At 52.3% G+C, this 18,596-nt stretch overlaps 5 protein-coding genes across 5 annotated transcripts; 2 read left to right on the top strand and 3 right to left on the bottom strand.

Annotated features, from left to right (window-relative positions):
• Positions 1 to 2,459: 2,459 nt before the first annotated feature.
• Positions 2,460 to 5,339, top strand: V2A60_006152 (uncharacterized protein; the record flags this gene model as incomplete). The annotated part of the gene is made up of 1 exon (XM_083257449.1): positions 2,460 to 5,339. The coding sequence occupies one exon, from the start codon at positions 2,460 to 2,462 to the stop codon at positions 5,337 to 5,339; it is 2,880 nt and encodes a 959-aa protein (XP_083113575.1).
• A 1,949-nt stretch (positions 5,340 to 7,288) lies between these two features.
• Positions 7,289 to 8,500, bottom strand: V2A60_006151 (uncharacterized protein; the record flags this gene model as incomplete). The annotated part of the gene is made up of 1 exon (XM_083257448.1): positions 7,289 to 8,500. The coding sequence occupies one exon, from the start codon at positions 8,498 to 8,500 to the stop codon at positions 7,289 to 7,291; it is 1,212 nt and encodes a 403-aa protein (XP_083113574.1).
• A 543-nt stretch (positions 8,501 to 9,043) lies between these two features.
• On the top strand, positions 9,044 to 10,174 carry V2A60_006150 (uncharacterized protein; the record flags this gene model as incomplete). Its single annotated transcript, XM_083257447.1, has 1 exon — positions 9,044 to 10,174. The coding sequence occupies one exon, from the start codon at positions 9,044 to 9,046 to the stop codon at positions 10,172 to 10,174; it is 1,131 nt and encodes a 376-aa protein (XP_083113573.1).
• Positions 10,175 to 10,364: 190 nt separating this feature from the next.
• Positions 10,365 to 12,375, bottom strand: V2A60_006149 (major facilitator superfamily domain-containing protein; the record flags this gene model as incomplete). The annotated part of the gene is made up of 4 exons (XM_083257446.1): positions 10,365 to 11,038; positions 11,094 to 11,606; positions 11,701 to 11,938; positions 12,013 to 12,375. The coding sequence occupies 4 exons, from the start codon at positions 12,373 to 12,375 to the stop codon at positions 10,365 to 10,367; spliced, it is 1,788 nt and encodes a 595-aa protein (XP_083113572.1).
• Positions 12,376 to 14,465: 2,090 nt separating this feature from the next.
• Positions 14,466 to 18,212, bottom strand: V2A60_006148 (putative Gryzun trafficking through golgi-domain-containing protein; the record flags this gene model as incomplete). The annotated part of the gene is made up of 2 exons (XM_083257445.1): positions 14,466 to 16,300; positions 16,352 to 18,212. 2 exons carry the CDS (start codon positions 18,210 to 18,212, stop codon positions 14,466 to 14,468), a joined length of 3,696 nt encoding a protein of 1,231 aa, XP_083113571.1.
• Between the last annotated feature and the right edge of the window lie 384 nt (positions 18,213 to 18,596).

The following is an 18,596-nucleotide window of genomic DNA, read 5'->3' as shown; positions in this document are numbered from 1 at the left end:
CCAGCTCGATGACAAAGGGTAACCGTTTTTTTGGTTCGAGTTTCGGGATTAGAGAACTGGGCATGTCGGCCTTCCTAGTCAAGATAATAGTATCAATCGCGGCATCAATTCGGTCGAACAGCACTAGCATCTGATTTATCTCCGCATCCGTCGATTCATTTAGGAAACCAGGCCGTTTGCCAAATCTGTTGACATTGCCTCCCGTAGTCTTCTGCGCCAACGTTGATTTTGCACCAGATCTGAGCGTTCGTTGAAGTCTATTTTCCCTTCTTCGTCTGAAGTGCGGCGTAGTCGACGATAAAGTACGGAGCATTCTCGCCAACTTGAGCGACGCGAAGGCATTTCCCCCTATGGTCTTCGGTCTCGCCCGTCAGCAGTTTGCTTTCAGGTGGCGCTTATTACCATCGATGAGGCTCAGAAACCTTTGCAAGCTTCGGGGCGTTGGTAATCTTTTCGCCTCCGTGACCGAGCGTGTGTGATTGAAATGGTACCGCATCTTCGGGCACTCCAAGGCGGGCTGTAGGAACGTTAGTATTGTACTATTGCCTCTGAAGTCCGTGGGGGAAAAACCTAGTTGCGCCATATCCAGTGAGACGCGCAGATAACCCTACAAGTCCACCTCTCTAGGTAAGATGGATGAAAACGAAAGTTCATCTGGTTGTCTGGGAATCGTCGTAGGTAGCTGTTGGGAGAGAAAAATTGGTGGGCCACGTTAGGTGGCCATAGGCGCAGAGGACCTTGCATCACATCTTCATCCATCATCACAGCCAATCAACAAGATGATCAATTAATAATTCCTCCATCTATACCAGTACAGCGTATTTCAGCCGCGCCACCCACTTGTTTTCTCATTCCCGTGTCCCTACTTATGCAACACCACCAGCAGCGCTGCTCGTGAAGCTGCCCCTTTGCCTGTGCGCATTCCGGCTGGGTGATAAACCGACATGTATTATCGACGCCTCATAATACCGACCTGTAGATTCTGAGTGTTTAGGTAACCGGGGCAGGCTTTCTGCTCAACCGGTAGACTGCGCGAGACAGACCTCCCTTGGTCCGGGCTCCGTTCCAATTTACGGCGACTTGGGCCCGACATGAATGATCGAGCGGATTACGACGAATTAGCCAGAGACCGAAATGACGAACTGAGATCTCGACTTGAAAGGCCGTTTCTCTGTCGTTCCACGATCGCAACTCTCGAAACTGTCGTGAAGGCAACTTTTCATCAAGAGGCAGGATGGATGTCTCCAGTGAACATTGGTGGGTGGAATCTCGTGTTTGTCTTGAAGCTTATCCCATCAAACATGCGGGTGGTGATTCGTATGGCAAGACCTCATGTGGCTCTCTTTTCCCAAGGAAAAAGGTCGATTGAAACCGCGACGATGAAGTTCCTATCGCAGAACACTCAGGTTTCGATACCCAAGCTCTTCTCCGCTGACAAGCATGACGACATTGGCGATTACATCATTCTTGAATTTGTTGAGAATGACGGTCTGCTAATAGTCGGCAATCCTCGTGGTAGTGCTTGCTGATTATTCTTTGTGGATTAGCATACTTCAGAGAGATGAGGAATAGTGTCATCTTTCGTAAAGCAGTTATATCCATATCAAAAGGCTGGTGTGGCACATTGTCGAGAAAGCCGTAAATCTTGCTCTGGGCCTCATATGTATCTAATGATTTTTTATTAAAAAGCTGATTTGGAAACTGTATTGAATGATGGTTGAATAATATTTGAATCGTTTTAACGCAAACTCATGTCCCATACCTTAAATCGCTGTGTAGATATTGTGAGACCTTTCAGGGGTCTGAGTCGGGACAACCGGTCCGCAAGTCAACGGTGGCCAACAGTTCCTTGTTACTAAACTGACTCTGTTTCTAACGGGACCAATATCAAACCGCATCACTGGAATAAACACACTTGACTGATATTTTTTGAGTCCAGGGTGACGACCCTCAATTCGCGATTGCAAGGGCGAGCCCGATGCCTACTATTGTGCCTTCAGCTCTAGGGTTACTGTGCGGCAATTCTCGTCGCTAATAAAAGAGACGAATATAGACCAGCAATATGCTCCTTGTTCGCCTGAGTCGGCTGCTGCCTAACCTGCATGCATGCAGCCATCAGCGAGGCGGCAAGCCACCGGCGAGCTTTATTAAGGTTATGCGGTGCCAATATTTAGCCTTGGCAGGCGGACTACTGGCCGTGTCATTGCCGCCGCGTGAGTCAATGCCGCGACGTTATTATTGGTGGAGAGTCTGCGTAGCAAAATGAATGGGTTTTGACATGATGACCCAACCAGGCGAGCGAACATATAAAGCGCGGCAAGCCGCTAATAAAGGGTTGGCGCATGTTAGCTACCATGGCATCTTTCACAGCTGCTTGGGGAACTACTTGCGGCACTGCTTGGGGAGCTGGTGCACGTCACAATAAACAGCATCATTATTCCACCTCGTCAGCCACAACCATGGCAACCACCACCGCGTCTTCCTCGGCAGCGATCCTGTCTACCATGAAGCATGTGACGGCAAACAAATGGGACAAGGCAGAGGCTCGCCTGAAGGATATCAAAGGCTACGTCCGCGACGCAGAAGCGAGTCTAGTATACGGACCCGGTAGCCCTGATGCCGATCAGCACCATCTGGAGGCGGATGTGGTCAGATTACTTGGCTTTGTTCGCAAGGCTTATGCAGGAGCACCGAGCATGGATGTCGGCATCCGGGCCGGCCTCAGAGCCAAGGGTGGTAAGTCAAGATCGATGGCGAGCTTCGAGTCCCTTGAAGAACGACTCAAAACTATTGAGCGGATGATATACAATGCAAAGTACTCTTCGGGATTTTCTGCGTCGGCGGCCCTGTCGTGGCGCGATGAGCTGCTCGCCTACCTGCGCCAGTCCCAGCGTCGGATGGAGTATACCATCCTCTTCGGGAGACTGACGAATGAATGGACCAACTTTCGATTCGGCCAACTCTCAAATACTATCGCGTCTGCAAAGCAAAGCTCAGATGCCGCATCGGACGATGATGAGAGTGCTATTTCTATTGGACGGAAAGAAATGCATGAGCAGAGGCAGGTCTGGGAGAATTTGGTCACGAACCTTCGAACCAGCGACAAAGATGAGATTGTCCAATTTCTGGATGGAATATTCCACTCTGGTCCGACACACAGTAAAAAGAGCAGCCCCATCGAGGAGCTGACGGACTTGCGCACGACGCTATTGCGGGAAATGCGCAGCTCCATTTCCGACGATGCCAAGGTTGCCATCCATGTGAGCGTGGCCACGGTCAAGGCCGCCATCCAAGCTATCCTGCACGCCGATCAACTCACCAGCGAAAAGCGGCGCGCCATGATTGACCTCAGCAACAGACAAGACGTGCTCAGCGAAATCGCCGACATTTTGAACATTGATCTAAAACTAGCGGCACTCGAGCGGTGGTCATGGGGGGACACTCCCATCAGAGCACAAATGCGCAAGGCAATCAACGGCAAGTACCGCGTGTACATGGATATCGAACTGCTCGATTCCATCTTGATTCAATGCGTCGGGCAGTCCGTCTCGGTGCACATATCAAACGCACTCCAAAAAGCGTGGATTCCCGCCGTCGCCAGTGTCTGGAAAGCCAAGGAGGATCAAAGTCACACGGCTGCAATCAAAGCACACATTCCTGACTTTACCACTCAGGATGCGGCAAACTCGACGAGGCATTTACGAAACGACATATACAAGAAGATCTTCTTTTCTCCTCGACTTCCTACCAGCATGACAGATGAGAACGGCGGAGTCGGGCGATACGACCACGATGGCTCAGATGTCAGCGAGTGCCAAGTCCAGACAAACCTGACAAATCTAAAACATGGTCCACGCAATGTGATTAACCTGAGAACCGACATTCTCCGTGTTTGCGCGGCCGAGATGGGCGTCCAGAGGATCGTGCACGGGCAGTTTTGTCTGCTGCAAAGCGACTTTGAGTGGTTCGGGCCCTCTCTCCCGCATTCGACTCTCACCACAATCATGGAATACTTTCACTTCCCGAAACAGCTTGTGCGATTCACCAAAGCTTTCCTCGATATGCACATACAGTTCCAGGAAGATGGCGCTGATGGCACAGTTCTCACTCGCAAGACTGGAATCCCGGTATCGTTTCAGCTCACCGACGGCATATCAGAGTTGCTTCTCTTTGTACTGGACTTTGCAGTGAATCAGAAGACTGGCGGGTCACACTTGTACCGCAACCATGATGACTTGTGGTTCTGGGGCCAGCCATCGCAGTGCGCCGCCGCGTGGGAAACGATCCGCGAGTTCACACGGGTGATGGGACTTGAGCTGAACAAGGACAAGACTGCATTCGCCCACGCTTTCGATGAGTCTAACCCGCGATTCAAGCCGGCACTGGAAAAAGAAGAGCTAGCCTCCCTTCCTGCCGGAACAGTGAAATGGGGATTCCTCTTGTTTGAGGAGAAAGAGTGGAAGTGGACGGCGAACAAGGCCGCGATCGAAGATCACATGGACGAGCTGCGGTTCCAGCTCAAAACACGGACATCTGTCATGTCGCATGTACAAGCCTACAACGCTTACATCAAAAACTTCTTGCCAAACAATTTTGGTCCCGTGATTGTTGGGCTGGGCGACGACCACCCCATCATGGTATTGGAAGCACTCCAATACGCGCAGCGGTACCTGTATCGTAGCGACAGCGGCGAAGAGTCCTCGAGCAATGTCGCCAGTCATGTGCGCAGGATGATACAGGAGCGCTTTGGCACCGAGAACCCAGACCCGGTTCCAGACTGCTTCTTGTACTTGGGGGTCGAACAGGGCGGCTTGGGTCTGGCCAACCCAGCGCCGGCTTTCGCGCAGTTTATCCAGCTGACCAAGAGCGATGATCTGGAAGATGATCAGAAGCCTCTGCCCCCTATGGAGAATGCTCTGAAGCGACTGAACTCGACCATTTCGGAAGACTATCGCAACGAGAGCAAGAAGTTTCTCTCCAGAGTCAACAGCAAGCGACACAATGGCAGAATGGGGTACAGGCAACTGGTGTACGAGGACTCGGATGGCGACGGCGATCTGCCGAGCCTCACCAGAATGCTTGACGGGACTCCGCAGTTCATGTCTTTCAGCACGTACATGGGCACGACGGAGGAGCAGAGCTCGGCCATGAGAGAGTTCTACGAGGTCCTGCTGGCGGAACCGGCTGCCGATTGGTCCGTGTCAAACAGCACGTGGGCTGCCAACATGTTTGACAGCGAACTGGAGGGGCTTTTCGGTGGCTATATAGCGGAGCAGGAGTTTCTATCGCTGGGACTGTACCGAACGCTGGCGGAGGAAAAGGTACGCTGGAGCGGCTGAGCGGGAACAAGAGGCCGTTGTCTCACACAGCCACAAGGAAAAACTTGCTGTAAATGATGTACGATATTATTCTCAATAACTAGCCGAGCTTTATAACAGTCAGATACTTGACTGTAGATAATAAAGAGAATCATGATTTTGTTATTGTAGTCCCTCGGGTGCCTCCCGTGGACTCGGTATACCAGGACATGCGCAGAGAACATTGACATGTAAGAAAATCCGGCCTCGGCAGTTGGTCCTAACGCTGGGAGCGAAACGCGGGGTGACAGGATGGTAACCCGTTGTAAGCATTCAGCCGCAGCGGACTCGAGAAATCCTTCCATCAATACGGATAGGCTGTAGTTATCGAATTCAGCTCGGAGCGCCCCAAGAAGGAATTTAGTACCCGCCACAAGTGCCTGGTTTATGGCACTATTTTGGACCACCTTCCTAGAACTGCAGTGTCACGCGACGGGCGACCTGTAGAGTTGTGCTCTTGGCATAGAAAATAGCAAGGCATGCTGTGCGCTGATCTGGGGGTAGCTGAAAGAGAGGTTCAAGAAGTCGGACTGTCGCGTCCTTGGCACCGAGTACCGTAGGCGACTAGAACGACCATTGTTCAACTATAAATAACCCAATGTAAGAACTCATGTTTTTTTTTTCGTTGTAGAGAATCAACAAGACCATATTGCGTATTCACTCAACAAGTTCAGCTGAGTTGTCTACAGCTGTTTACCTTGGCCACGATGCGCTTTGCTACCTTGATCCTGGCAGCTTTTCTTTCTCTGGCCGTTGCTAGTCCGGCGGAGCTCGAACGACGAGTAACAGTACGCGACTTGCCTGAAGCTTCCTGATCCGAAAAAGAATATTGGGGGTTTTATTGCTAATTAAGCATTGGTTATTAGTGCGCGGACGGCACAAAGTGCCCGGCGAATTACAACTGCTGCTCTTGCGGCAGCTCTGGCAATGTATGTACCCCAGAACCGAGCTTTTAGTTGACAAAAGACTGACCTTGATGATTCTAGGGATGTGTGAGTATTTATTGAACCTGCACCCGAGTCGTGGGACTATTTACTAAGTTTTCGGGCTCCAGAGACCTAAAAGCGGCGGTCTCTGCGCTGTATGTACAGTTACTGAGCTCAGCCATGGACAAAAGCACTCACTGACTTGTCTAGTGCCGCAAATGAATCAAGTGAAGCACAAAATCTCAATATAGTATTTACTGATATGTAATATATGGGATTGCGGTGTTTCGGTACCGTAAGACTTCCATTGCAATTTGCTTGTGAGGATGGTTGCCGCGCCGGCTCTATTTAACTAGACAGTGCTAATGTCCTGAACGACTCGTGCGAAAACCGCAACCAGATGGCGTTCTTTACAATAATTAAATTGCTCAGGAGATGGGCTTTATTAGCAGTTAATCTGCTATGGACTGCTCCAACAACCACGAGATGGTCTTTATAAGAAGAATCAGCCCCGTTCCTCAGCATGTACGGCAATGGCCGAGTGAGAATTCTGGATCCCGTCACAATCTTTCCCACAGTCTAATGGCTCTCAAACTTAGTCAACCATTGCTGGTTTCTCAGTGTTATGTGCCTCTACACTCCCTCCTATACTTCTAGCTCCCTCCTAGACAGACACACAGATATACACACGCACATACAGACGCACACACGAATAACGCACCAAGAAACCCTCTATACAGCTACATAGACAACCAGGCACGTAGGCACATGGATAAAAGGTTGGATACAGTTCTTTTGCTAGAGGGTTGTTCGTATGCGTGCGTGGGCATGTGTATAGAAGGCTTTTTGAGCGCTGGCGCTGATGTCGCGCAAAAGCAAAAGGTAGCACCACCAATTACTTGGTGATTTTATCAGGCCTTATATTCATAGCTGACGCCGGTGCAGAACTACCTCTCCGTGGTACGCCATATCGATGGAGTGTACTGCCAAGGATGAGCTGCGGGCTCAAAAAAATAGAGTAGTCTCGCTGGCCAGCCGCTTCAGTCGGCGTTGTTCACGCTTCTCATCAGCTTTTGCATGCAGCCGATCTTTGAGCTCGCGCCCATCTTTTGCGGGAATGATCTGAGGATCATAGTCCGACACGGCGATCCAAGTGCCGCCTTCTGGGTGCACGGAACCGTTCACAGATTCGAGAAAATGATGGAGGGCGCTGAGACTGGGCAGGCAGACCCATCCGTATCGGTTTGTGTTTTGCTTGGCGATCCCAATGGCAACGGGTTCGTGCTCTGCAAAGATCTTGACCAAGGCCCTTGAGACCAGAATGTCCCCAGTGGATCGCTTCACTCTTGCAGTATACGGGTAAAGCTCTTTCGGCTTCGGCCTCGCTCCAATCCATACCCTCGGGTCGGTAGAGTTTGCGCCGCACAAGCCCACACGTTTCTTCGCGAGGCGTTTGGCGTTTCGATCAGACGTTGCTATCCGGAGTAGGTGGTTGCCATCCCGGGCGAAGAGGTGGTGTAATATCGCGGCTGCACGAACCGTGTCCGTGGTAGAGTTGTGTCTGCCGTTCAGACTGTGCAAGTCGGTCAAAGCTTGCCGTCCAAAACCGCAAGCTTTCAAAGTCTCGCTCAAACCAGGCTTATAGACGTTGCTTGAAAGTCGCGCCAGCTCTTGAACATCCAGCCATGATGTGAAGTAATTCGTTAAAGTCGTGTATATAGTCGAGAGCAATTGAAACTCATACCGCACGTCAAACCCGACAAATACAATCTGTTGGCTGCTGGCTACTGAATCGAGCTTGTGTTTCTGTCTATATGTATCGACAAGGCTGGTGATAAATTTCGCGGCATCGAGACTGGGAATTTCGTGCTCGATTCCAAACCGGTGCGCTTTCCGCCTTGCGCTTCTCGTCCTGTCGGAGAAGAGAATTCGGTGTGATTCAACTCGGCAGGATTCGGAAAACTCGCTGAGCGTCTCGGGCAGCGGACTAGGAGTGTCGTCGCACAGCGTAATAGGGGTGTCGGGCATCTGTAAGATGGACATGCCAATCTCTGCAGCCTTGGTATTATCTTGGGCCCACGGTTCAGCGTCAAGGACGACAAAAGTGGCATTTTCCGCAACAGCTGCTGTCAGTGCGTCGCGGTTGGAAATGCAGGCGTCAAAAAGCTGACGCCAGTGCCGGATCTTGAACCCTCGGGGCTTATCGACATGTTTCATTTTGGTTATACTGCTTTTCTGGGAGGTAAAGTTGGTGGCGAGAAACGAGCTGTGAGGATCAGGTTGCGTGGAACAAACGCTGGCATCAAGCGGTGGTAGAGTGATTGAATAGCAGAACAGAGTTCGTCGTGGGGCCAAGAAGGCTATCAGTTACAAATTAAAATGGTCTAGCTGGTATCTCTTTATTGACATTAGGCTGCTTTGACTTATTCTACTTTATGTTCTAAGTAAAATAGTTTACGTCGGCTGCTGAGCTAGATGGAGCTGTCGGCCCAAGACCGTGAAACCTACACCTCGGCAACCTCACTCAAGCTCACGCCACCTCTTTCCAAAGCAACTACGAGTGTCGCCTTCTGTACCAGTTACTGCTGAAGCGGTGGGCTCCAAGAAATCATCATAACTGTTGCTGACGGCCTTATGTATTCTTAATCGCAATACATAAGGCCGACTGGACTCGCTGCGCAGAGAGGCCTGAAGCGCGCCGCCCACTTGATGCCTGTTTTGCCTGTGGATGGGCGTGAATCAAGGAAACAAGGACCCCCCATGCCTCCACGAATTGTGTTGCTGACGGGTGCGCCGTTGCCGTATGCACTAGACGAAGAAAAGTGTACGGTTCAGTATTTTTATGATGCCTTCCACCAATTCATCGATGCGGCCGAGGTCCGCGCTGACGGCCACCACCACGGCGCACCGCCGGCGACCATCGCGCCGTGGCGCTCACTATCACTCCACCGGAGGCCGCTTCACACGGGGTTCAGCCAGGCACACGGTTTCCTGGACAGAAGCTTCCACGGGGAGGAGCCGGGAAGCAACGATTTCTTCTGCCCGTCCTCGCTCACGCCGTCATACGACAAACGCGACGTCGGCACAACAGGGCAGCAAGATGAAGCGGCGGCACTCGCCGAGTTTTGTGAGCAGTCGCTCGCAATCCACGCCTCGCTGCCTTCTTCTCAGCCGGGAGATGATGACGACGACGAAGCGACGACCTTTCTGGACGAGACGTCCTTCCTCTCCAACTCCTCGGCACCCGCCGCCACCGGAGCTGCCGGCGGCGGCGGCGGCGGTGGTCAGCGGCCGCCCGCACCAAGCATACCGCCCGCGCACCTCTCTGACCTGGAGGATGTCCCGTCCGCGAAGCAACTATTGTCCCTGCAGCCGCAGACGGTCACGCTCAACGTCATCGCCGGCGTGCTGTCCGTCGCGCAGCCTCGCTCCGTCACGACCCGCTGGGGCAAGACGCTCTCGCTGGTGGAGGTACTCCTCGGCGACGACACGAGGTCCGGGTTCGCGGTCACGTTTTGGCTATCGAGCGAGGTGGCGGCGGCGGCGGAGGCGGCGGCGGCGAGCGACCTGCTCAGGCTGCGCCGCCAGGACGTGGTGTTGCTGCAGAATGTCGCGCTGCACGTGTTTCGCGGCAAGGTCTACGGCCAGAGCCTGCGGCGCGGGCAGACAAAGGTGCACCTGCTCTGGAGTAAGAGGAAGGACGCGCGTCCTTGTTACGGTTCTAGAGCGCTTGCCGCTGCTGATACTTCTGACGATGCAGCGGAGAATCCTCAGATCGTCAAGACTAGGTTGGTCAGGGATTGGGTACTACGATTTGTTGGCACCGATCCACAAGTCAAGGGCCTACACAATCGGGACGTTTGGGATCAACCACCCAAAGATTCTCAATAGCAAAGCTCAGGTATAGTTGGCCGCGTAAGAAGTTGAGCTTACGTGCATAATATATTCATGTGTTGAGTTGTTTATATCCAATAGTTCCAACATGCAAACCGACCAGTCTAACAATCCAAATAATACCCAAAATAATACAGAAAATGAAGCCAACAACGCCGCGATTCAATGGATTTATAATGGAGCGGACTTAAGCAACCGTAGCCTCGGCATCTACCTGCTTCTGCTCATTCTTCTTGACTGACTTCTTCTCGAGAGCCAAAACAGAAAAAAAGGCACAAATAGCACAGGCCAGGGTGATGTAGTACGTATTGCGCAGACCCTTCATGTAAGCATTGAGAACGAGCGGGAGAGCATCCTCGCGGTGCATCTGGACAAGGATATTCCTAGCCTGCGAGACGCCACTGTTGATGAAGATGCGCGGGTCCTCGATACCAATGTCGGCGCTCTCGATGCCCTCGATGAGGCCGTTCTGGAACACAGTCTGGCCAACAGCGATGAAGATGGCACCCCCCAGACTCTGGAAGAACTGGACACAGGCAGTACCTACCGGGATCCATTCCTGAGGCAAGACGGTTTGGACAACGACGGCGCCAATCTGGAAACCAGCGCCTATACCGAGACCGGCGAGAACCTGGTAGCCAAACCACTCGCGGAGAGGGGTGTGGGTGTCGAAAGTGGTGATGAGGCCGGCACCGATGGAGAAGAGCACCATGCAAGGCACAATGATGTAGTTGTACACGCCGAACCGCGAGACCAACCCGCCGGAGACGACAGAGCAGATGACGGTGGCAAGGAGGAGAGGGAGACACTTGATGCCGGCTTGGACGGCACTGACGCCCTGGATCGCCTGGAAGTAGAGTGCTGAAAATCGACAGTTAGCTGCGTTCTCAACGATGGTTGCTGCGGACAGACTTACAGAGATAGTAGATTAGAGGGAAGAAGCCAGCGCCGAAGAAGAAGCAAAATGACATGGCGGCAACAATGCTTCTGTTCTTGAACAGAAAGGGCGGAAAGGTACTCTGATCCGCGCGCCACCACTGGACAACAACAAACAGAGCGAGAATCGCACCGGCACCGACAAAGAGGCCGATGATGCGCGAGCTGCGCCACGGGTAGTCGGCGCCACCCCACTGCAGCGCCAGGAGAAGGCAAATGATGCCCGGGATGAAGAGAGCGGTGCCCATGAGGTCGAGCTTCAAGATGCGCTGCCCGATGGAGAGGCCCGCGGAGAACTTGGTGTTGCGCTTGATGTGCACCACCCACATGACGATGGCGATGGCGAGGCCGCCGACAGGGAGGTTGATGTAGAAGCACCAGCGCCAGGTGACCTTGTCCGTGAAGGCGCCGCCGAGCAGGGGGCCGGCGACGGAGGCGATGCCCCACATGCCGCCGATGAGACCGAACGCGAGAGGGCGCTTCGCAAGGGGGACTATAGAAGATGGGAGGGGCGAGGCGCAGCGCGGGTTAGCCGGTGTTGATGGGAGGGTCATCATGGGATGGGATTGGGAGTACTATAGACATACGAGAGTGTGCGAGAATCACGACGGCGCCGGAAAAGAGGCCGGCGGTGCCCATGCCGGCAATGGCCCGGCCGACGATAAAGGCCACGGAAGAGGGCGCGACGGCGCACAGCAGGCTGCCGACTTCAAAGATGAAGATGGCTGCGAGAAAGGTCCACTTGATATTGAACAAGCGGTAGATGACGCCGTAGATGGGCTGCAGGCAAGTCGAGGTGAGGAGGTAGGCGGATCCATACCAGCCCTGGAAGGGTTTTTGAAATGACAGTTGTTAGTAAAAGAGAGGACGAAACACGGGAAACAAAAAAAAAAACTCACAATATCTTTGGTGCTGCTGAATTGTTTCGTAATGGCACCGAGAGCGGGCGCAATGATGGTCTGGTCGAGGGCGACGAGAAAGATGGAGATGCACAGCGCAAACATGGTCAGGGTGAGCTTGGTCGCGCCGGGGTACTCGGGCTCGTCAGACTGCTGGCTCGTCGTCGCATCGTGCTGCTTCTCGCTCGCGTCCTGCAGGCTTTCCGCCGGCTGCTGCTGCTGCTGCTGCTGCTGCTGCTGCTGCTGCTGCTGCTGCTCCTGTTGCGCCGAGGTGGTGGTGGTGATGGTGGTGGTGTTGTCGGGCCGCGACTTCTCGGACGAGTGGTGTCGCGACTCGACGTTTTCCGCTGCCGCCGCAACCATGCTGAGGATTCCGAGGCGAAAAACAAGGCCGAAAAGGTCTTGGGGGTTGATGAAGATGGGTTTATTTGCTTGTAAAACGGAAGGGTTGGAAGCTGCCTCGCTCACAAGTCTGGCATCAAAAGTTGCCAAGAGTCAGTGCGAGAATGGGGGCAAGACTAATGTTAAATAAAAAAAGGAAGAAAGGTGACGAACCAGAAAAAAAAACAGAAAAGAGGATTGCAAAGAATAAAGGTGGTTTCAGGTGGGCAGGTAAGTTGGTAAAGCGGTAGCAGCAACGGCCGTTGCACAGAGCTTCAACCCGTTATTATTATTACGCACGCAAGCCACGACCACCATCGCTCTCACTCGCTTCCCCCTGCATCCTTTTTTTTCTTTACGTCCGTCCGTCGCGCGGACAGGCATGGTGCCGATGGCCGATGATCCTTACGCAGACTCGCCATCGTTGTCGCTGCCCTTTCTGCTTTAGCGTCCCTTGTTAACTTTTTTTTTCTTTTCTTTGCTGAGTCTTTCGCATTGTGGCTCACGGATGCTTGCTTTTACTCCACCTACAACAGCACAGTCTTACGACTTGTCTATTAGTAGTTTGCCATGATGTGGTTGATGAGATCCGAGCGGACCAATGAGATGACTAGCTCTCTCTCTCTCCTCTCTCAATGTCAGGGTGGATAGGGGAGGAGAGCAGACTTGTTATTGAATTCTCATCCTTTTTGGGAATGCGAGGAGTGGCGAGACAGAGACCTGCTTTGTTGCTAGCGTTGGAATGGTAAAAGTTAGTTCTGATGCCAAGTCGTTCATCAACCGGCCCGGGATGGGGGGGAAAAGGGAGCCATGTGCCGGGGGGTACCACTCGGCATTTCCGCCATTCACGCTCGAGAGTCGTACACTATCACCAACGACCAGGGTCGCATCAATCTGATACATTTCAGAGATGCGATCTCTGTGCGGCTTAAATGCTCAACAATCAGCACAGTCCGACACGTGCGCCGGGCCGAGACAGGATACACCTTGTCGAGTTGTCTGAGTTGCATGTATACTTCATCCAACTGTCTCTCTCTCTCTCTCTCTCCGATCGGATGCAGTCTAGTAACTAGTGCGGCAATGTATAAAGAGTCCATGTTCGTTTTCCGTCGTTTCGTCCGAGACGGGCCACGACGCTTGCAACGCAATAGCCTGCGCGTTCTTGCACGCCGCGGCAGGGCTGAAGCTGTACCCAGGTCCCCTGACAAGAGCCAAGAAGGAAAAAACCAAAACTCCCCATCCTCCCCACCCCATTCCACTTCGAGGCTAGACAAGTGAATCGGGCTTGTCCGAGGCCGAACGTGATAGACTCATCCCGGACTTGAAGTGTACCGATGTCCGACCATTTGCTGCGGGGGCGAAACTGGGCTAGCCAGATTCAGGACAACGCGGAACCAGTGACGATTACCAGTATAGAACCAATTTCACCATTTTCCCGAGTTCAGTGAAAAAGCGCACTTCAATATCGATGACGAGCGTATTCTAGGCAGCCTGCGTTGCAGAAAAGCAAGACTGCATCGATTCACGCCTCGGCCGGCTAATGTCATGGGGTCGCGCCAGTATACATGCTCCTCCGTCACGCCACCACTTGCAAATTTCAACATGTAATTTTTTAATTTAATCGACACGCCACTCTCCGCCGACAGCATCGTTTATATGGATAGTCAAATTCCGGCTTTTGTCCGTCCTTCTGGCTTCCAGCGCCGCCAGTCCCATTATTTACGGCCAAGGACTGGCTACTCAATGGCTAGCCCTACGGCCCACATCAGCGCCGCCACCCTGCCGCCGTGCCGGATATTCAGATTACACACATGGCTGCTTGGTTTCTATAATTCAAGTCTGCGAATCCGGAAATTTCTTTCAGCACTAGCAAGGAGTCCCCGTTGCTCTGCTACCATTGTTCATGGTAGAAATTTCATTCTCTTGAAACTGTTGTATCTTGTAACATCGTCCATGTAGGAAAATCACCCCATATTGCGCCTTTTCCATGCCCATATCATCGTCAGACACATCTTACTCTAGTCATGCTCGTCTTCGGTTTCCTCTTCGCCTTGCTCGCTCGCCTCATCCTCCTACTCCGGTCCAGGAACCCACACCAAGAGACCGTCCTTATCAATCTTCATGCCTTCTGTGGGTATGATGCGGAGCACCTTCTGAAAGTACTTGTCCCGCACCACTAGACCTGGCCGGATGTAGCTGCCCCTCTTGTATGGCAGGAGCCGGTACGTGGCTGTGCGTCGCGACATGGGAAGCATGTGCAGTGTTGTTTGCTTCGACCCAGAAAACGCAAACTCGTCGCTCGGGTCCATCGTCAATCCAAAAGTGAGTAGATGGTTAGAAGGGTTCTCAATCGTAATATCCAGCTGCATGGTGCTAGTCTCCTCGGCCGGTCCGTGGAGAGCAGTTGCCAGCACGCGCGGTTCCGAACCCAACACCAGGTATCGGCCGACAGGCATAATTGTGGTATTCAACGCACTGTCAGACGCCGAGCCTGCTCGACGCCACTTGAGCTTAAACGCCAGATCGATCGAAACGGCGCTGCGATCTTCCAGTTGTAACTTTTGTGCTTCAATCTCAAACTGCGCTTCATGCATAGTCTTTGGCTCAACCAACAGCCCCTCAGCTTCCGTGATGCCTCCAAGCTTGCGTACGGTGCAGCGTGCGCCACCAACGGGTTCCGTCACCTCTACTTCCGTCTCCAAGACTCGAACATCCTCCTGTGCAAATGATGCATAATGAGACAAGAGGCACCAGCGCTGAATAAGCCCAATAGGCATGCTTTGCTTCCCGTCGTCCTCATTAATGTCATCCAAGCCTTCCGGGTCAAAAAGGCTTGGCCATGGCTCAGGGTGTAATCTTGGAACAAGATCGTAGTTTGCTTCAAAGGCGTTCACCAAATTGAGCTGGACCGACAGAATTTGTATAATCGGTGTAGCTGAATCAGTCTCCAAATGGTACGTTGCTCTTAGTTGTATCTCATAAGACACCGGGCCATCGGTGGGGTCGATTCCGAGAACAACCTCTCGCGCTGCCGAACTTTCGATTTTGCCCAGGACGATGCCCGTAAGAGCAGACTCCTCCTCGGCTTGAGAGTCAGTGGCGTGATCTTTGCCACCTGCTCGGACGCGAAGCATAGGTATCACTTTACCAAACACATAAACGTCCAGTTTTGCTGTTACCGCTTCGTCCTCGTTATTGTGTAGTACAACGTCCAACGCGATTGGTTCGTTGGCGTAATATTGCTGAAACTGTTGGGCAAGTTTGATGTCCAATTTCGGTGGGCGAGGTTGAATATTCAACGTTCTGGAGTCAGCCCGAACTTTGCGAGCTTTGTTTGAGCTAGGCGTAAACCATCCTACTGCTGCATCCGTGTCTTTGAATGGCAGAGACAGACTCAAATCAAATGTTCTTGTTGCCATATCGATTGTAGTAAATAATGGCTCGGCATCGCCTGCTTCTCTCAGCGGTATCGCCATCTCAATAACAAGTCGCTGTCCCGCTTCCAATGTCAAGTCACAGCTACCGTGCAGCTTCGTCGGCAAATCTTCTTCTGGCTCCTCTGGAAATTCCTCGGTCAAGGCCACTAGGCGGATTAAGACTGGGCGACCACTTGGTTTATCGCCTGATGGTGTATGTTCCAGTGTTATCGGTTTCAAGCTACCTTCAAATTCGACTCGTACATTCGACAGAATGACGGGCGCCGAGCCAGCCATTGCATTAGACACGAGAGACAGCTGGGCTTTGCACACGTCGCCCGCTCTGCTCTCCTTGTTCTGAAAAACAAATGATGTAGAAAGAAAGCCTGTCGCTGATCCGTCGGAAACATTTACAGAGGGCTTTGCTTCCAGCTTCATGCCATCGAGGCTTTTGTCAAGGTCGTAGTGCCAGTAAGGACGTTTGGCGAATTCTAATTTCTGTCAGCATCTTATTTCCATCATAAGGCATACATCCAACCTACTGTTATCAAGCAGTTCCCAGTCAATGGCCACCACAAGCTCACCTCGGCCTGCTGCGACGGCAGCCCGGCGCATCAACCAGCAGAGGTCTTCTGCTATATCAACCCAGTTTTCACCGCGGAACGACAGATCTTCCCATAGCGGACGTAACATTGCTAGCACGTCTTGCCAGTCCTGTCGTCTGGCCATCTCGCGAGCGCATTCAAGGGACAGCTCAGCAGCTATGCGTAGTTGTTTTCGGCCCTGGAATTGAGTTCGAGCCGCAATTAAGCAATCGATAATCAGCTGTGCATGGTCCACCCCGCCCCCTTCTATGGGATACTCTTTATAGGGTGGTGGACACAAATATGTGTCATAATGCTGTGAATCTCTTGTCGTTGTTCCTTCCGGCAGCGCCCGGTCTTCATCTGGTATCATCAGAGCAAGAGTTCGTCGTGCGCCGATATGCCGAGCAGCAATACGATACCAATAGCCTGTATGGTGGAGAAGCTCCCATGGATGTAAACGTTCGCCAATAACAGCCTTTTCGGGTTGCAAATAGAGGTTCATAGTCGATGGCGCAAGACCAGGCAGCTCCACCCTTTCTATGAGTTGGGCCATGGCTAGGGCCCAGCGCGCTTCCCATGCTTGCCATCCGTAGTTATTTGTTCCTTTCCCTCTGCTATCAACTAGGCCGCCAATCCGGTCTCGATGCGCCTGCCAGCGGCGCACTGCCAAGCTGGGCTGGTTCATCCAGAGATGTAGTCGCAAGCAGCGTATTGAAATAATATCGGCAAGTAAGCGAGCCTCATTCCAACGAGGACTCCAGCTAGGTATCGTGTCCATGACATCTTGGCCTAGAAGTATTTCGTATGATTGCTCAAACGATCGAATGGCAGGGTCAAACTCTTGTCGGAATTCTGAGAATATTGCAGTTTTGAAGTCGTAACGAAAGTTCCAATCCGGCATAGAGAGCGTTTGAGATGTGCCAGATGTTGGTGGAACAGTCGGCTGTGGTACCATGCCACGAGAGCGCTTCTTCCGCGAATGACGGCCAAGATCTCTATAGTACTCAATACCAGTCCCGTAGAGAGTGGTTAGTATACTGTCCGCGACTTGTTTCAGGTCCGATGGTGAATCTTGTGGATGGATGTAGAATATAGCTTTAGGATCCATGGCCGTGCCCTTTCGAATATTCTCGAGGCGTTCCGAGATTTGATCGGTAATAGACGGTGAGCTTCCATCTCCTTCACGCTGGACGAAAATAACTGCCAGGCGCGTTTTGTAGCCAGTTTCTGTCAGTGTCGCTTTGATGCTGTTAATGTCTGCCTTTATTCGATTGTCTTGTAGTGTTCCTGCAGCCGGATCGTTCGATAGGCAGTAGCAACATGAAAAGACACTGGGTACCACTTCCTGATGCTTCTGTATCCACTGCGCATTCATTAAACCATCTGGATACAAGGTCGAAACTGGGCTAAGGGGCGAGAATGGAGAGTGCAGTATCGGATTCGGTCTCGTAGGTTCGGCATCCTCTGGAAGCGAGGCGCGTTTCGGCGGTAAAGGATACGTCTTTGGGCCGTTAGAACTGAGCATAATATCCATGGCGGTAACGTCACTCACACGTCCTACGGTCTTTATGCGGAGCCGATATGGTTCTTCTCGCGAAACGCCTTTCCACGAATGTCCTTCATTGTTTACACTCTCAAAATGTTGTGCCAGAAGCTCTGCCTCTTTACTGTCCAAAGGCGGCAGATCGGAGCGAAGCAGCGCTGCCTCTTCTCGCAGGTTCACATCGAGCTCAATCTCTGAAGATGTCGACGTCAAGCCCGAAAAGATTATCAGTGGTACATTATGATCGAGGCTTCCCAGCGGGTATCCGTCCATATTGCTGCTTGCGCGCCTACCTGCGCCAGGAGCTCTTCTAGAATGCGAGGGGAACAGCGAATGCCCTTACTAGCACAGTCCGTGAACCCGTTAGCTAATGCCCCTCGCCAAGGTGGTGGGTAGGGGTCGAGAGCTACCTTGCAGAAAGCCATACTCATCGAAAAAGACTGGGAAAATACTGTGGCTTCGACGGATCTCAATCTCGACCAGCTGCACTTGCTCTTGACATTTATTTATTTTAGACTTGGGAAATGCTACTGATAGCAACCACCAGTAAAGTCAGTGCATAGCTTCGCCAGCGAAACAGCTAAGTAGAGTTGTGGGTCGACTTTCTGCTGCCGTCCCTCGGAGCCGGAACAACGCCAACCGCCGGGACATCTTTGC

The sequence above is a fragment of the Cordyceps javanica genome, chromosome 4, assembly GCF_051103115.1.
Source record: "Cordyceps javanica chromosome 4, complete sequence".
In the NCBI taxonomy this organism is placed as follows: domain Eukaryota; kingdom Fungi; phylum Ascomycota; class Sordariomycetes; order Hypocreales; family Cordycipitaceae; genus Cordyceps; species Cordyceps javanica.
This window is presented reverse-complemented; position numbering and strand designations above follow the sequence as displayed.